Raw genomic sequence first — 15859 nt, 5'->3', positions numbered from 1 at the left:
GAGCCAACCCCAAGAGCTTCTTTCTCTCTGAGCAGTGACCAAATCCATTGCTCTGTGGTCAGCTGGGGCACATTGGTCTGCCCACCCCATTAGCTCTGCAGCCCCACCATTGCTGCAGGACAGGCAGAGGGTAGCCCCGCCCACAGCAAGCTAAACAGAGTTTCCTCAGCTAAGACTTTGATCCCAGACTTAGACCACTATAGTGGAAGCCAGATAGAAAGGTGTACCACCCACAGCATGCCAACAATTGAGACCCCCACAAAACAGAACCAGGCATTAGAGAGTAAAGAATCTTGAGATTCTGGGCACCATAGCACACCTTCATAAAGCTATTACTCTTTAGACCAGAAAGCATAGCAGAGACATCTAATACAAAGGAAGAAACACAGAGTCCCTGACAAAATGAGCAGGCAGAGGAATTTGATACAATCAAAACTACAAGACAGAACCCCAGAAAGAGGGCTAAATGAAACAGAGATCACCAATCTTCCTGATAAAGATTTCAAAATAAAAGTTGTAAACATGTTCACTGATTTATAGAAAAGTATTCAAGATCTCAGGGAGGATGTCAACAAAGAGATAGAAAACCTGAAAAAGATGCAGATGACATGATATTGTACATAAAAAACCCTAAAGACTCCACTCTGAAACTACTAGAGCTAATATCAGAATTCAGCAAAGTTGCAGGATACAAAATTAACACACAGAAATCTGTGGCTTTCCTATACACTAACAATAAACTAATAGAAAGAGAAATCAGGAAGACAATTCCATTCACAATAGCATCAAAAAGAATAAAATACTTAGGAATAAACCTTACCAAGGAAGTGAAAGACCTATACCCTGAAAACTATAAGACACTCTTAAGAGAAATTAAAGAGGACACTAACAAATGGAAACTCATCCCATGCTCCTGGCTAGGAAGAATTAATATCGTCAAAATGGCCATCCTGCCCAAAGCAATATACAGATTCGATACAATCCCTATCAAACTACCAAGAGCATTCTTCAATGAACTGGAACAAATAGTTCAAAAATTCATATGGAAACACCAAAGACCCCAAATAGCTAAAACAATCCTTAGAAGGAAGAATAAAGTGGGGGGATCTCACTCCCCAACTTCAAGCTCTACTACAAAGCCACAGTAATCAAGACAATTTGGTACTGGCACAAGAACAGAGCCACAGACCAATGGAACAGAATAGAGACTCCAAACATTAACCCAAACATATATGGTCAACTAATATTCGATAAAGAGGCCATGGACATACAATGGGGAAATGACAGTCTCTTCAACAGATGGTGCTGGCAAAACTGGACAGCTACATGTAAGAGAATGAAAATGGATCACTGTCTAACCCCATACACAAAAGTAAATTCGAAATGGATCAAAGACTTGAATGTAAGTCACGAAACCATAAAACTCTTAGAAAAAAACATAGGCAAAAATCTCTTAGACATAAACATGAGTGACCTCTTCTTGAACATATCTCCCCAGGCAAGGGAAACAAAAGCAAAAATGAACAAATGGGACTATATCAAGCTGGAAAGCTTCTGTACAGCAAAGGACACCATCAATAGAACAAAAAGGTATCCTACAGTATGGGAGAATATATTCATAAATGACAGATCCGATAAAGGGTTGACATCCAAAATATATAAAGAGCTCAGGCACCTCAACAAACAAAAATCAAATAATCCAATTAAAAAATGGGCAGAGGAGCTGAATAGACAGTTCTCTAAAGAAGAAATTCAGATGGCCAACAGACACATGAAAAGATGCTCCACATCACTTGTCATCAGAGAAATGCAAATTAAAACCACAATGAGATAGCATCTCACACCCGTAGGATGGCTACCATCCAAAAGACAAACAACAACAAATGTTGGCGAGGTTGTGGAGAAAAGAGAACCCTCCTACACTGCTGGTGGGAATGTAAATTAGTTCAACCATTGTGGAAAGCAGTATGGAGGTTCCTCAAAATGCTCAAAATAGAAATACCATTTGACCCAGGAATTCCACTCCTAAGAATTTACCTTAAGAATGCAGAAGCCCACTCTCAAAAAGACAGATGCACGCCTATGTTTATCGTAGCACTATTTACAGTAGCCAAGATATGGAAGCAACCTAAATGTCCATCAGTAGATGAATGGATAAAGAAGATGTGGTACATATACACAATGGAATATTATTCAGCCATAAGAAGAAAACAAATCAAGATGGATGGAGCTAGAGGGTATTATGCTCAGTGAAATAAGCCAGGTGGAGAAAGACAAGTACCAAATGATTTCACTCATATGTGGAGTATAAGAACAAAAGAAAACTGAAGGAACAAAACAGCAGCAGAAGCACAGAACCCAAGAATGGACTAACAGTTACCAAAAGGAAAGGGACTGGGGAGGATGGGTGGGAAGGGAGGGTTAAGGGCAGGAAAAAAGAAAGGGGGCATTATGATTAACATATAGTGGGGGAGGGGCACAGGGAGGGCTGTGCAACACAGAGAAGACAAGTAGTGATTTTACAGCATCTTACTATGTTGATGGACAGTGACTGTGAATGGGTATGTGGGGGGGACTTGGTGAAGGGGGGAGCCTAGTAAACAAAATGTCTTTCATGTAATTGTAGATTAATGATTTCAAAATAAAATTAATAAAAAAAAAAGAAAAGAAAACCTGAAAAAGCGCCATGCAAAGCTGAAGAATACACTATCTGAAATGAAACACACACTGGAGGGATTTAAAAGTACATTAGATCATGTAGAGGAGAGACAGTAAAGGAAATAGAAATTAGAGAACAGGAGAACAAAAAAGCTGAGGGATAGAGAGAAAAAAGTATCTCTAGGAATGAAAGAATGATAAGAGAGCTATGTGACCAATCCAGACAAAACAGTAGTCACATAATATTGGTACCAGAGGGAGAAGAGAAAGACAAAGGGATAGAAAGTCTCTTTAAGGAAATGTTGAAAACTTTCCTAGTCAGAAAGGAAATAGACACACAGGTCATGGAAACACAGAGATCCCCTGACAAAAGGAACTCAAGCAAAACAACACCAAGACATATGATAATTAAGTGGCAAAGATCAAGGATAAGGAGAGAGTGTTGAAAGCAGCCAGTGAGAGAAAAGATTACTTAAAAAGGAAATCCCATCAGCAGACTTTTCAATAAAAATTCTTAAGGCCATAAGGGTCTGGCATGATGTATTTTATGTACTGAAACAGAAGGACCTCCAGCCAAGAATCCTCTACCTGGCAAGAGATTATCATTTAAATTTGAATCAGGGATTGAAGAATTTCCATATAAACAAAAGTTGAAAGAATTTATCACCACTAAGCCAGTCTTACATAAATTAAAGGGATTGCTGTAGATGGAAATGACCCTAAGGATAAATAGCTTTCACCAATGAAAATAAACCCACAGTAAAGGTAGTAGACCAACTAATTACCAAGCAATACTAAATTAAAACAAAACAATCAAAATCAACTATACATAAAATCAGTGAAGGAATACACAAAAAGTACAGATTATAACAATATGAAAAATGTGAAGGAGGAAGATGAAAAAGGGAGAAAAAGTACCTTTAGATTGTGTTTGAAATATAGAGTAATCAGCACTTTAAGATAGACTATTATATAGTAAGAAAGCTATCCTTGAGCTTTTGGTAACTACAAAACTAAAGCCTACAATAAATAAATAAATTTTAAAAAGAGAGAAATTCAATTACACCACTAAAGAAAACCATCAATAACAAAAGAATATGAGACAAAGAAAGAAAAGGAGAGGAGATAATAAAAACAGAAGAAAACAATAAAATGGCAATAAGTACATTATCTTTCAATGTAGAGGATCTGAATGCACAAATCAAAAGACAGAGGCAGATGGATAAAAAAGCAAGGCCCATCTGTATGCTGCCTACAAGAGACTCATTTCAGACCCAAAGACATACACAGACTGAAAGTGAAAGGATAAAAAAATATATTACATGCAAATAATACAGAGTAAAAAGCAGGAGTAGCAGTATTTGCATCAGACAAAATTGATTTCAAAACAAAGAAAGAGACAAGGACATTACATAATAATAAATGGGACAGGCCAACATGAGGATATAACCATTATAAATATCTATGCACCCAACATAGGAGGACCTAAATATATAAGACAAATACTAACAGAACTAAAGAGGGAAATAGACTGCAGCACATTCATTCTAGGAGACTTTAACACATCATTCACAACAATAGATCAACCAGACAGAAAATAAGGAAACAGAGGCACGGAACACTGCATTATATCAAATGTACTGAACAGACATATACAGAACACTCCACCCAAAAGCAGCAGGATACACATTTTTCTCAAGTGTACTTGGAATGTTCTTCAGAACAGATACATACTAAGCAACCAGAAAAGCCTTAATAAATTCAAATGATTGAAATTGTATCAAGCAGCTTCTCAGACCACAGTGGTATGAAACTAGAAATAAATTACACAGAGAAAACAAAAAGACTTACAAACACATGGAGGCTAAACAACAAGCTTTTAAATAATCAGTGGATCAATGAACAAATTAAAACAGAAATCAAGCAATACATGGAGACAAATGAAAACAAAAACGGAACAGCCCAGTATCTGTGGGATGTCGCAAAGCCACTTCTAAGAGGAAAGTACATAGCAATACAGGCTTACCTCAAGAAAAAACAGCAAACCCAAATAAGCAGTCTAAAATCACAATTAAAGATACTAGGAAAAGAACAAACAAAATCAAAAGTCAGTAGAAGGAGGGACATAATAAAGATCAGAGTAGAAATTTAAAAAGTAGAGAAGAATAAAACAATAGAAAAAAACAATGAAACCAGGAGCTGGTCTTTTGAGAAAATAAACAGAATAGATAAACCCCTAGCCAGACTTACCAAGAAAAAAGAGTGTACACACATAAGCAGAATCAGAAACAAGGGATAATTACAGTGGATACTGCTGAAAACAAAGAATTATTAGAGAATACTATGAAAAATTACATGCTAACAGGAGGATTAAAGCTGGCAGCATGAGAGGTGAGACAGAGGCTTCCTCCTAAAACCACATATAATACGAAAATATAATTAATACAACTACTACTGAAAGAGCACCAGGAAAGAGGACTGTGCCACACTGCATCCACCTGAAGAAAAGAGCAGACCTCACAGAACAGGGTAACATACCAAAGCTGTGGCCCAGCAGGACCCAAGCCCTTCCCCCACCCCAGCTCACTGGCGGAAGGGAGAGAAACTGAGTGGGAAGGGAGTGGAGGCCTGAGATTGCTGAATACCTAACTCCGGAAATCTGCTCTGGGAACACAAACCTACATACATTTCATGGTGCTTTCATGATACTCTCGTGATTATGGGGTTGGAAAATTTAAGACAGGCAGAATTCCTGGAGAGACTGAGATTCCAGCCGCTTGTGGAAAGCAGGGATCCATATCTGGCTGCTCTGGGACAAAAGCTTATACCTGTGTGCTCAGCGCACTGGTTCAGGCAGTGGAGACAGGCAGAGCAGCTGGGAAGCAGGAAACAGCTCTTTCCTCCCCCCAGGCACCAATACGACTCCCCTGTGACCCCCAACATTGCTTCAGGGGCTGAGCAGCTCCAGAGAGAAGAGCTTCTGGACACTAGAGGGGGTTATATACAAATATGAAATGTCAAAGAAACCTGGTTCAGAGTAAAATTAATATAACTCCTGAGAAAGATGACGTGGACCTCATGACTCTTCCTGAAAGGGAGTTCAAAATAAAAATCATTAACATGCTCATGGAGGTACGGAAAGATATTCAAGAACTCAGGAATGAATTCCTGTCGGAGATCCAATTGTTGAAGAGCACAATGGAGGGAATTAAAAGCAGATTAGATACAGTGAAGGAGACAATAAATGAAATAGAAACTAGAAGAGGAATACAAAGAAGCTGAGGCACAGAGAGAAAAAAGGATCTCTAGGAAAGAAAGAATATTGAGAGAACTGTGTGACCAATCCAAACGGAACAATATTCACATTATAGGGGTACCAGAAGAAGAAGAAGAAGAGAGAGAAAGGGATAGAAAGTGTCTTTGAGGAGGTAATTGCTGAAAACTTCCCCAATCTGGGGAAGGAGATAGTCTCTCAGGCCACGGATATGCACAGATCTCCCAACACAAGGGACCCAGGGAAGACAACACCAAGAGATATAGTAATTAAAATGGCAAAAATCAAGGATAAGGACAGAACACTAAAAGCAGCCAGAGAGAGATATAAGATCACATACAAAGAAAAGCCCATCAGGCTATCATCAGACTTCTCAGCAGAAACCTACAGGCCAGAAGGAAGTGGCATGATGTACTTAATGCAATGAAGCAGAAGGGCCTGGAACCAAGATTACTTTATCCAGCAATATTATAATTTAAATTTGAAGGAGGGATTAAACAATTTCCAGATAAGCAAAAGCTGAGAGAATTTACCTCCCAGAACCCACTTCTACAGTGTATTTTGGAGGGACTGCTATAGATGGAAGTGTTCCTAAGGTTTAATAGCTGTCGCCAGAGGTAATAAAACCACAGTAAAGAAAGTAGAACAGCTAATTACTAAGCAAATGCAAAATTTAATTAACTATCCCCAAAGTCAATCAAGGGATAGACAAAGGGTACATAATATGATACCTAATATATAAAGAATGGACGAGGAAGAAAAAGGAGGAGACAAAGAAAATAACCTTTAGATTGTGTTTGTAATAGCATATTAAGTGAGTTAAGTTAGACTCTTAGATAGTAAGGAACTTAACCTTGAACCTTTGGTAACCACGAATCTAAAGTCAAAGTACATACCTGTCGATAATCACCCTAAATGTAAATGGACTGAATGCACCAATCAAAAGACATAGAGTCACTGAATGGATTAAAAAACAAGACTCATCTGTATGCTGCCTACAAGAGACTCACTTCATATTCAAAGACATACACGGACTAAAAGTGAAGGGAATGGAAAAAGATATTTCATGCAACTAATAGAGAGAAAAAAGCAGGAGTTGCAGTACTTGTATCAGACAAAACAGACTTCAAAACAAAGAAAGTCACAAGAGACAAAGAAGGACATTACATAATGATAAAGGGGTCAATCCAACAAGAAGATGTAACCATTATAAATATCTATGCCTCCAACACAGGAGCACCCACATATGTGAAACAAATACTAACTGAATTAAAAGGGGAAATAGAATGCAATGCATTCATTCTAGGAGACTTCAACACTCCACTCACTCCAAAGGACAAATCCACCAGACAGAAAATAAGTAAGGACACAGAGGCACTGAACAACACATTAGAACAGATGGACATCTACAGAACTCTACACCCAAAAGCAGCAGAATATACATTCTTCTCAAGTACACATGGAATATTTTCAAGAATAGATCATCTAGGCCACAAAAAGAGCCTCAGTAAATTCAAAAAGATTGAAAGTGTACCAACCAGTTTCTCAGACCACAAAGGTATGAAACTAGAAATAAATTACGCAAAGAAAATGAAAAATCCCACAAACACATGGAGGCTTCACAACATGCTCCTAAATAACCAATGGATCAAAGACCAAATAAAAACAGAGATCAAGCAATATAGGAAGACAAATGACAACAATTCAGGACTGTAAAATCTGTGGGACGCTGCCAAGGCTGTGCTAAGAGGAAAGTGTATTGCAATTACAGGCCTACCTCAGGAAAGAAGAACAATCCCATATAAGCAATCTAAACTCAAAATTAATGAAACTAGAAAAAGAACAACAAATGAGGCCCAAAGTCAGCAGAAGGTGGGACATAATAAAGATTAGAGCAGAAAAAATAAAACTGAGAAGAGTAAAACAATAGAAAGAATCAATGAAAGCAAGAGCTGGTTCTTCAAGAAAATAAACAAAATAGATAAACCCCTAGCCAAGCTTTCCAAGAAAAAAAGAAAGTCTACACACATAAACAGAATCAGAAATGAGAAGGGAAAAATCATTACAGACACCACAAAAATACAAAGAATTATTAGAGAATACTATGAAAAATTATATGCCAACAAACTAGAAAACCTAGAAGAAATGGACAACTTTCTAGAAAAATACAACCTTCCAAGACTGACCAAGGAAGAAACAGAAAATCTGAACAGACCAATTACCAGCAACGAAATTGAACTCATAATGAAAAACCTACCTAAGAGCAAAATCCCTCGACCAGATGGCTTTACCGCTGAATTTTATCAAACATTTAGTGAAGACCTAATACACATTCTCCTTAAAGTTTTCTAAAGAGTAGAAGAAAAGGAAATACTTCCAAACTAATTCTATGAGGCCCTCATCACTCTAATACCAAAACCAGGCAAAGACACCACATAAAAAGAAAATTACAGACCAATATCCCTGATGAACGTAGATGCAAAAATACTAAACAAAATATTAACAAACCGAATTCAAAAATACATCAGGAAGATCATACACCATGATCAAGTAGGATTTATTCCAGGGATGCAAGAATGGTACAGCATTTGAAAATACATCAGTATAATTCACCATGTCAACAAAAAGAAGGACAAAAACCACATGATCATCTCCATATATGCTGAAAAACCATGTGACAAAATTCAACATCCATTCATGATAAAAACTCTCAACAAAATGTGTATAGAGGACAAGTACCTCAACATAATAAAGGCCATATATGAAAAACCCACAGCCAAAATCACACTTAACAGTGAGAAGCTGAAAGCTTTTTCTTTAAGATCGGTAACAAGACAAGGATGCCCACTTTCCCCACTTCTATTCAACATAGTACTGGAGGTCCTAGCCATGGCAATCAGACAACACAAAGAAATAAAAAGCATCCAGATTGGCAAGGAAGAGGTTAAACTGTCCCTGTTTGCAGATGACATGATACTGTACATAAAATCCCTGAAGAATCTACTCCAAAACTACTAAATCTAATATCTGAATTCAGAAAAGTTGCAGGATACAAAACTAATACACAGAGATTTGTGGCATTCCTATACATAACAATGAACTAGCAGGGAGAGAAATCAGGAAAACAATTCCATTCACAATTGCATCAAAAAGAATAAAATACCTAGGAATAAACCTAACCAAGGAAGTGAAAAAGCTATACTCTGAAAACTACAAAACACTCATGAGATAAATTAAAGAAGATACCCATAAATGGAAACACATCCCATGCTCATGGATAGGAAGAATTTATATTGTGAAAATGGCCACCTGCCTAAAGCAATCTACAGATTCAATGCAATTCCTATCAAAATAGCAACAGCATTCTTCAACAAACTGGAGAACATCGTTCTAAAGTTCATATGGAACCACAAAATACCTCGAATAGCCAAAACAATTCTGAGAAGGAAGAATAAAGCTGGGGGGATTATGCTCCCCAACTTCAAGCTCTACTACAAAGCCACAGTAAACAAGACAATTTGGTACTGGCACAAGAACAGACCCACAATCCAATGGAACAAACTAGAGAGCCCAGATATAAACCCAACCATATATGGTCAATTAATATATGATAAAGGAGCTGTGGACATACAATGTGGAAATGATGGCCTCTTCAACAGCTGGTGTTGGCAAAACAGGACAGCTACATGCAAGAGAATGAAACTGGATTATTGTTTAACCCTATACACAAAAGTAAACTCAAAATGGATTAAAAACTTGAATGTAAGTCATGAAACCATAAAACTCTTAGAAGACAAAATAGGCAAACATCTCCTGAATATAAGCATGAGCAACTTCTTCCTGAACGCATCTCCTTGAGCAAGGGAAACAAAAGCACAAGTGAACTCATGGGACTACATCAAACTAAAAGGTTTCTGTATGGCAAAGGAGACCATGAACAGAACAGAACAGAAAGGCATCCTACAGTATGGGAGAATATATTTGTAAATGACATATCCGACAAGGGGTTAACATCCAAAATATATAAAGAACTTACACGCCTCAACACCCAAAAAGCAAATAACTGGATTAACAAATGGGCAGAGGATATGAAGAGACAGTTCTCCAAAGAAGAAATTCAGATAGCCAACATGCATGTGAAAATATGCTCCATATGCTAATCAACAGGGAAATGCAAATCAAAACCATGAGATTTCACATCAGCTCAGGCCAGTTAGGATGGCCAACATCCAAAAGAGAAGAAACAACAAATGTTGGCAAGGATGCAAAGGGGGAGCCCTCCTACACTGTTGGTGGAAATGTTAACTAGTTAAACCATTGTGGAAAGCAGTATGGAGGTTCCTCAAAAAGCTAAAAATAGAAATACCATTTGACCCAGGAATTCCACTCCTAAGAATTTATCTGAAGAAACAAGATCCCTGATTCAAAATATATGCACCCCTATGTTCATTGCAGCACTGAATAGCCAAGATATGGAAGCAACCTAAGTGTCCATCAGTAGATTACTGGGTAAAGAAGAGGTGGTACATATACACAATGGAATATTATTCAGCCATAAAAAGAAAAATCCTGCCATTTGCAACACCAGGGTTTGAACTAGAGGGTATTATGCTCAGTGAAATAAGCCAGGCTGGCTTATTTCACTTATTGGTGGAATATAAAAATAAAGCAAAACAGGAAGAACAGCATTAGGCTCATAGACACTGAGAAGTGACTAGTGCTTACCAAGACGGAGTGCAGTTGGCGGAGGGAAGGGGAGGGCGACTGCTGAACCAATGTGATGTACATTTGATTTTTTTAAAAAGGTAAGTACTATTAACCTTTTGGTGTGTACATTTCCAAACATTCCTCTGTGCCTATTCATATACATATGTAGATATGTGTGGGTAATTTTATCAAATTGAAGCATATTATACCTGATGTTTTATAATCTGTTGTGTTCAACCTAATGTAGATGCTATGTATATCTTTTTAGGTTAATAAATTTACACCTATACCGTTATTTCTAATAATTGCATAATGTTTCCTTGTGCGAATTATATATATACACACATGCATATGTACATAAATTATAATTCATTGAACAGTTACCTACTGATGGACGTTTAGTTTGCCTCTAGCTTTCAGTTGTTCCAAATAATTTTCTGATGAATATTCTCTTTCCAAACATGTGTGGTTATCTCTTTAAGGTAAATTCCTGTTAATGGAATTCCATCTGTTGTTAGTTGTCATTGAAGTTAGCAAGTTCATAGAGAATAATTAAAATGTAAATAAATATGTATGTATGTTTGTGCATGTATGTATAAGAGTTTGTTAATCTGTAATTTGCTCATAAAATCACTTATCTTGGAAAGCAAAATAGATATAATAAAAATTTGCTTCATTATCAGTTCAGATTTTGCCAATCGTATGTTTTTATTTATCCTGGCAACTACAGGTGCTGAATTACCAATCTTCCATAAAACCACACTTAAACTGAAAATACAAGGAATTATGGTTGGCTTTGCAGCTCTCAGTGCCTGTCTAGAAGTAAACAGACTACTTTGTTTTCTTCCAGTGGTCTTAGACAAAAGTGTCAGGGAGAAAGCGCCTTTTACTACTTACCATTTAAATGGCATTTGAAAAAGCTCCCAGATGGAGCTATTTGAGTACCATACTATAGCAAATCAGAATGTACAGAATACTTAAAGGCCTAAAGGTTGGGTTTGTGGCATTTTTACTTGGTTTCTTACTACCCCGTCTTGATATTTAAAAAGTGCTGTGTTGCAGAAGACATTGGTGACTAGGGCAAAGGAAGACAGTGTAGCCTGATCACTTGAGACTATTAAAAATTCTGTAGGGTTTTATGTTTTAAAGCATTTGAGTGTTAATCATACTATCCTTTTAGGATACTAAACTGAGAATGTGCTACTCTCAAAACTCTTAAGGCAGTATTTGATAATGAAATATTTTCCTGTGCCTTTGGGTTGGCAAGCAGGTTATTAGAGGGAGTTATAGAAAAATCCTGTTACAATAATGTAAATTCCATTTTTATACATTCAATTTAGTTTTTTTAATCATAAAAAATATATTGAGCAAATGAGTTACACAGTGGAACATAACAAATTTTTGTATGAAAATATTTTATCCTACTTATACAAGAAATAAAATTTTAAGTAATTTTATAATACTGTTTATATGTATTAAAGAAATGGTGTTTTTAAATGATATCTGATGGTAAGGTTTTATCAAAGTAGTACATTCATACATTTCTGGGTATATTATAAATTGCTACCCTCTGGCAATGTGACTTACATAGTTAATGACATGAATTGAATACTTCCATACTTTTTGACTTGTAGCTCCAGTTGTAAGAATTTATCTTTGGGAGACCATCTTTTATATCTATAAAATATGTAAAAATGAAAATATTTATAGTCTGGGTACAATAAAATTTGGTAATATTTAAGATTTTTGCCTCAATTTTGATGTTACTTACTTTTAAATGAAAGACGAGAGAGTAACTACCAGTAATTCTAATCTTGGGAGGTGGATTTAGGAGCAGGATTCTGAGAGTATTTAAACCCACTTAATTTTAATCTATAAATTTCTGAAATCTAACTGAAATAATAGATAATGAACCTGTTGAACATTTTAAAAATAAATCAGAAGCTAGATAAAAATGTCAAGTTATGTTTCTCCTTTTATAGTGATCACTTTTATGTCTTCTATAACAACAGGTGATCAAGAATAGCAAGACAGAAATTCCAGAGCTGGAATTATTTCCTCGTTATCTTCTCTTCCTGAGACAGCAGCCTGCCACTCGGACACAGCAGTCTAACATCTGGGTGAATATGGGTATGATGAGCCTGAGAATGTTTCCTCAGCATTTACCAAGAGGTAACTTAAGAATGCAGCAAGAATACCATGCATTTCCTTAAAAAATCAAAATCAAAAACCAAGTTGCTCAAAGTCTGGTGCCACTGTGCTGTTAATACACATTCCCTTCTGCTTTCATACAGAATCAGTAAATCACTTGTGGGGCTTAGATCTATGGTCATGCGCAAGACTAGATAAGGTAGAGGCAATATCTCAGCAGCAAACTGAGAAGAATCGTTCCCTTTTCTGGTTTGTAAACATATAAAAATAATAAATAGAAATAGATTTTGCATACTTTGAAAACAAGCCTTTGTAAATTATTTGCTTGACCTAAGGGTCTACCAGTCAATAACTGGTCTTTTCAACACCAGTCAAATTTCTAAGAAGTAATTTCTTTGTCAATATTATCTTTTTTGTGTGTTTTTTGGTGTTTCAGTGGTCTTTTTTGACCAAATATAACATTTCTCATGCTAGGTCCAAAGAGCCTTTACAAGACCCAGAAATTACAAAGCAGAGGATGTATATTACTTAAATGAAAGTAACACATCTGCTTTGAAAAACATCAAGCCTATCAAAGTGACTACAGATAAGCTCTCATTTTAATGTATTACATGCAAAAAGTTCCTCTGATTCTGTATGAGGTTAAATTTTATTGATTGTAGGACTTGCTCTATATTTTTGCCTTGAAAATATTTGAAATTGTTTCTTCAAAAATAATGAGTTCATCCATATACACAGTCACAGACTCCGTGTTAATAATGCCGTAATGTTTTTATAATTAATATAACTTAGCATGTAAGAACTACCCATGAACCCAAATCAACCCTGAAAGTACCATCCCTCCTTTAAAATAGGGTTAGTTTTATATCTTTCTTAAAGTTTATGTTCAGGTAATACAAGGAGATTCTTACACATACTGTATCTTCAATTCTCTTCAAAAGATAACATGAGAGGCAAGATGTGTTGTACTTTTAGTAAGTGTTCTTTATTAATTCTTGTGCTGATCCTAGATTTTTGCTGCTTCTATAAATTCCAGTGCATTTGTTGGTGCTATTCAAAAGCCCAGAATTAAGTATAATAAGTGGCTGCCTGCTTAATGAGCTATGCTATAAAAAAAAACTGTTTAGAATTCAGATTTCTTATGTGGCTTAGGACAATGAAATCGACTTGGATACTACACTTGCAAATGCTTCTAAATCTTAGAACTGGATAGTTGGTTATGCTCCAAATTCATTCTTAATTTGAAATTTTATTCCTTACTAATTAGTTCTGAAATCAATCATTGATTTTTTGAAGTTTGTAAAAAATATGCTTTCTTGCTGTAATCTTATAACTAATCCTCTGATGTATAATTGGAGAAATTTGCTCTTTTGTTTTCTTTTTGGGATTATCTTTTGCTTGCTGATAGTAAAAAATTTGCTTTGTGTTTAAAAATTGATCATGGTTGGGTTTTGTTCTGACATAACATAGTTTTCATGTTTCCCATTGCTCAATTTATTACAACTGTTAACTGTATTAGGTTCTTGTATTCCTCTTGAAGTGACAGGTATACAAACCTTGCCTCAGTTACAACAACTTAAATGTAGCCTTTTTCACAGACAAGACTACCAGAATCATTGTTTTTTAAGTAATTTCTCAGCCTATTTTAAGTGTGTGAATTCTTTTTGGAAGCTCTAAAGAAGCAGATAATGCCAGTAATTTCTCTACTTTGTTTAGTACGTGAAGACTCAGAGTACATTTAATAGGAGGAAAAAAACTAAGTCATCACTGAATGGGTAGAAAACTACCTGGAATGTATAATTGTACCCTAGATGGGTTATATTGGTATGTTAAGTTTATTTTTATTTTGGGTTGCTCAATAAATTCTAACCTCCTTTAGGCAGAGATGACTGTAAAGCTATAGCTTTTGTCTAGCTTTTTGGCTGAATATTTAACCAGGGTTTAGCAGATTGTTTTAGCAACCTATCTTTAATTTACATAATCTCTTGTCATTTCATCTCCTCCTCTCCTTTGAATTGTACTTGATACATTCTTCCTTTACTCTTCATTCTTTCCCCTTATTGTCACTCTCTCTGTTTCCACCTTGAACCCTTCAGGAACTCAAGGTCATGTCTCCTGTCATCTAAATGATTCTTTTCTCCCCTCCTACCTTTCAGTAGGGCAATTTTGGGAGCATGGAAACTTCTTGGTTTCACTGCAATGTCTGTTTGGCCATGTAGAATTTATGCCTACTTAGAATTCTAAGTAAATTTTTCCTGTGTGATTGTACTGATGTATCAGGAAATTAAGCTGCTTAATGACTGAGTGATGGGATTAGTAATTCAAAGACCGTTTGTTTTAAGAAAATACATCAGGTAAATCCAGTTATCCATCTGTGGAATTCAAATCCAATCTCATTTTCTCTTCCCCATTCTTACATGGAGTTTTGATTTTTACTATTGAATGTGCCAGAGCTGAGGACAGAGAAGATACCAATACCTATTGCTGATGTTTGCCATTCTTTTTGGGATCCAAATAATGCCAGTTATTTGGGCTTCCATGATTTTTTCCCTCTTTTGAGTGGAAGTCCAGAGTTAAGGCTTTGGATTCACTCTAAGATACTTCAGTCTCTTGTCTTCATTTTAAAGCTTCTTAATTAATAAAATTATTAAACCTATAATTCTCTTTTCTCATCATTATTTCCTAAAACAGTATGTTTCCCATTGCTGAGGGGGTGCTTTTTTTTTTAACGTCTGCCTTTTCCTTATTATGATTACTACGACCATAGGAAATGTACCTTCTCCGAATGCACCATTAAAGCGGATTTTAGCCTATACAGGCTGTTTCAGTCGAATGCAGACCATCAAGGAAATTCACGAATATCTATCTCAGAGACTGCGCATCAAAGAGGAAGATATGCGCCTGTGGCTATACAACAGTGAGGTAAGCATGATCTCAGAGTCATGAAAGTCCTGATTAAGTGTTAAATCCATATTTCATGAGTATGGGATTTTGTCTATAGTAATCATGCTGAAAGACATGTCTGGGATCTCAATGAAAACTTCAACTTTTAAAGTACTGTATACATAC

General features: G+C 36.1%; 1 protein-coding gene across 4 annotated transcripts in view; it reads left to right on the top strand.

Moving 5' to 3' along the window:
* USP32 (ubiquitin specific peptidase 32) overlaps positions 1-15859 on the top strand; it is a 225214-nt gene that overhangs the window by 175382 nt on the left and 33973 nt on the right. For 3 of the 4 annotated variants that reach the window (XM_036911110.2, XM_057501265.1, XM_036911108.2), the window contains exons 16-17: positions 12652-12811; positions 15558-15712. In XM_036911110.2, coding sequence (XP_036767005.2) covers positions 12652-12811; positions 15558-15712 — 315 coding nt within the window. The remainder of the gene's footprint in view (positions 1-12651; positions 12812-15557; positions 15713-15859) is intronic. The other variant, XM_036911109.2, reaches the window with a different exon arrangement.

The sequence above is a fragment of the Manis pentadactyla genome, chromosome 4 (genome assembly GCF_030020395.1).
Source record: "Manis pentadactyla isolate mManPen7 chromosome 4, mManPen7.hap1, whole genome shotgun sequence".
Classification (NCBI taxonomy): domain Eukaryota; kingdom Metazoa; phylum Chordata; class Mammalia; order Pholidota; family Manidae; genus Manis; species Manis pentadactyla.
Note: the sequence above shows the minus strand (reverse complement) of the source record. Positions and strands in the feature narration are given on the sequence as shown.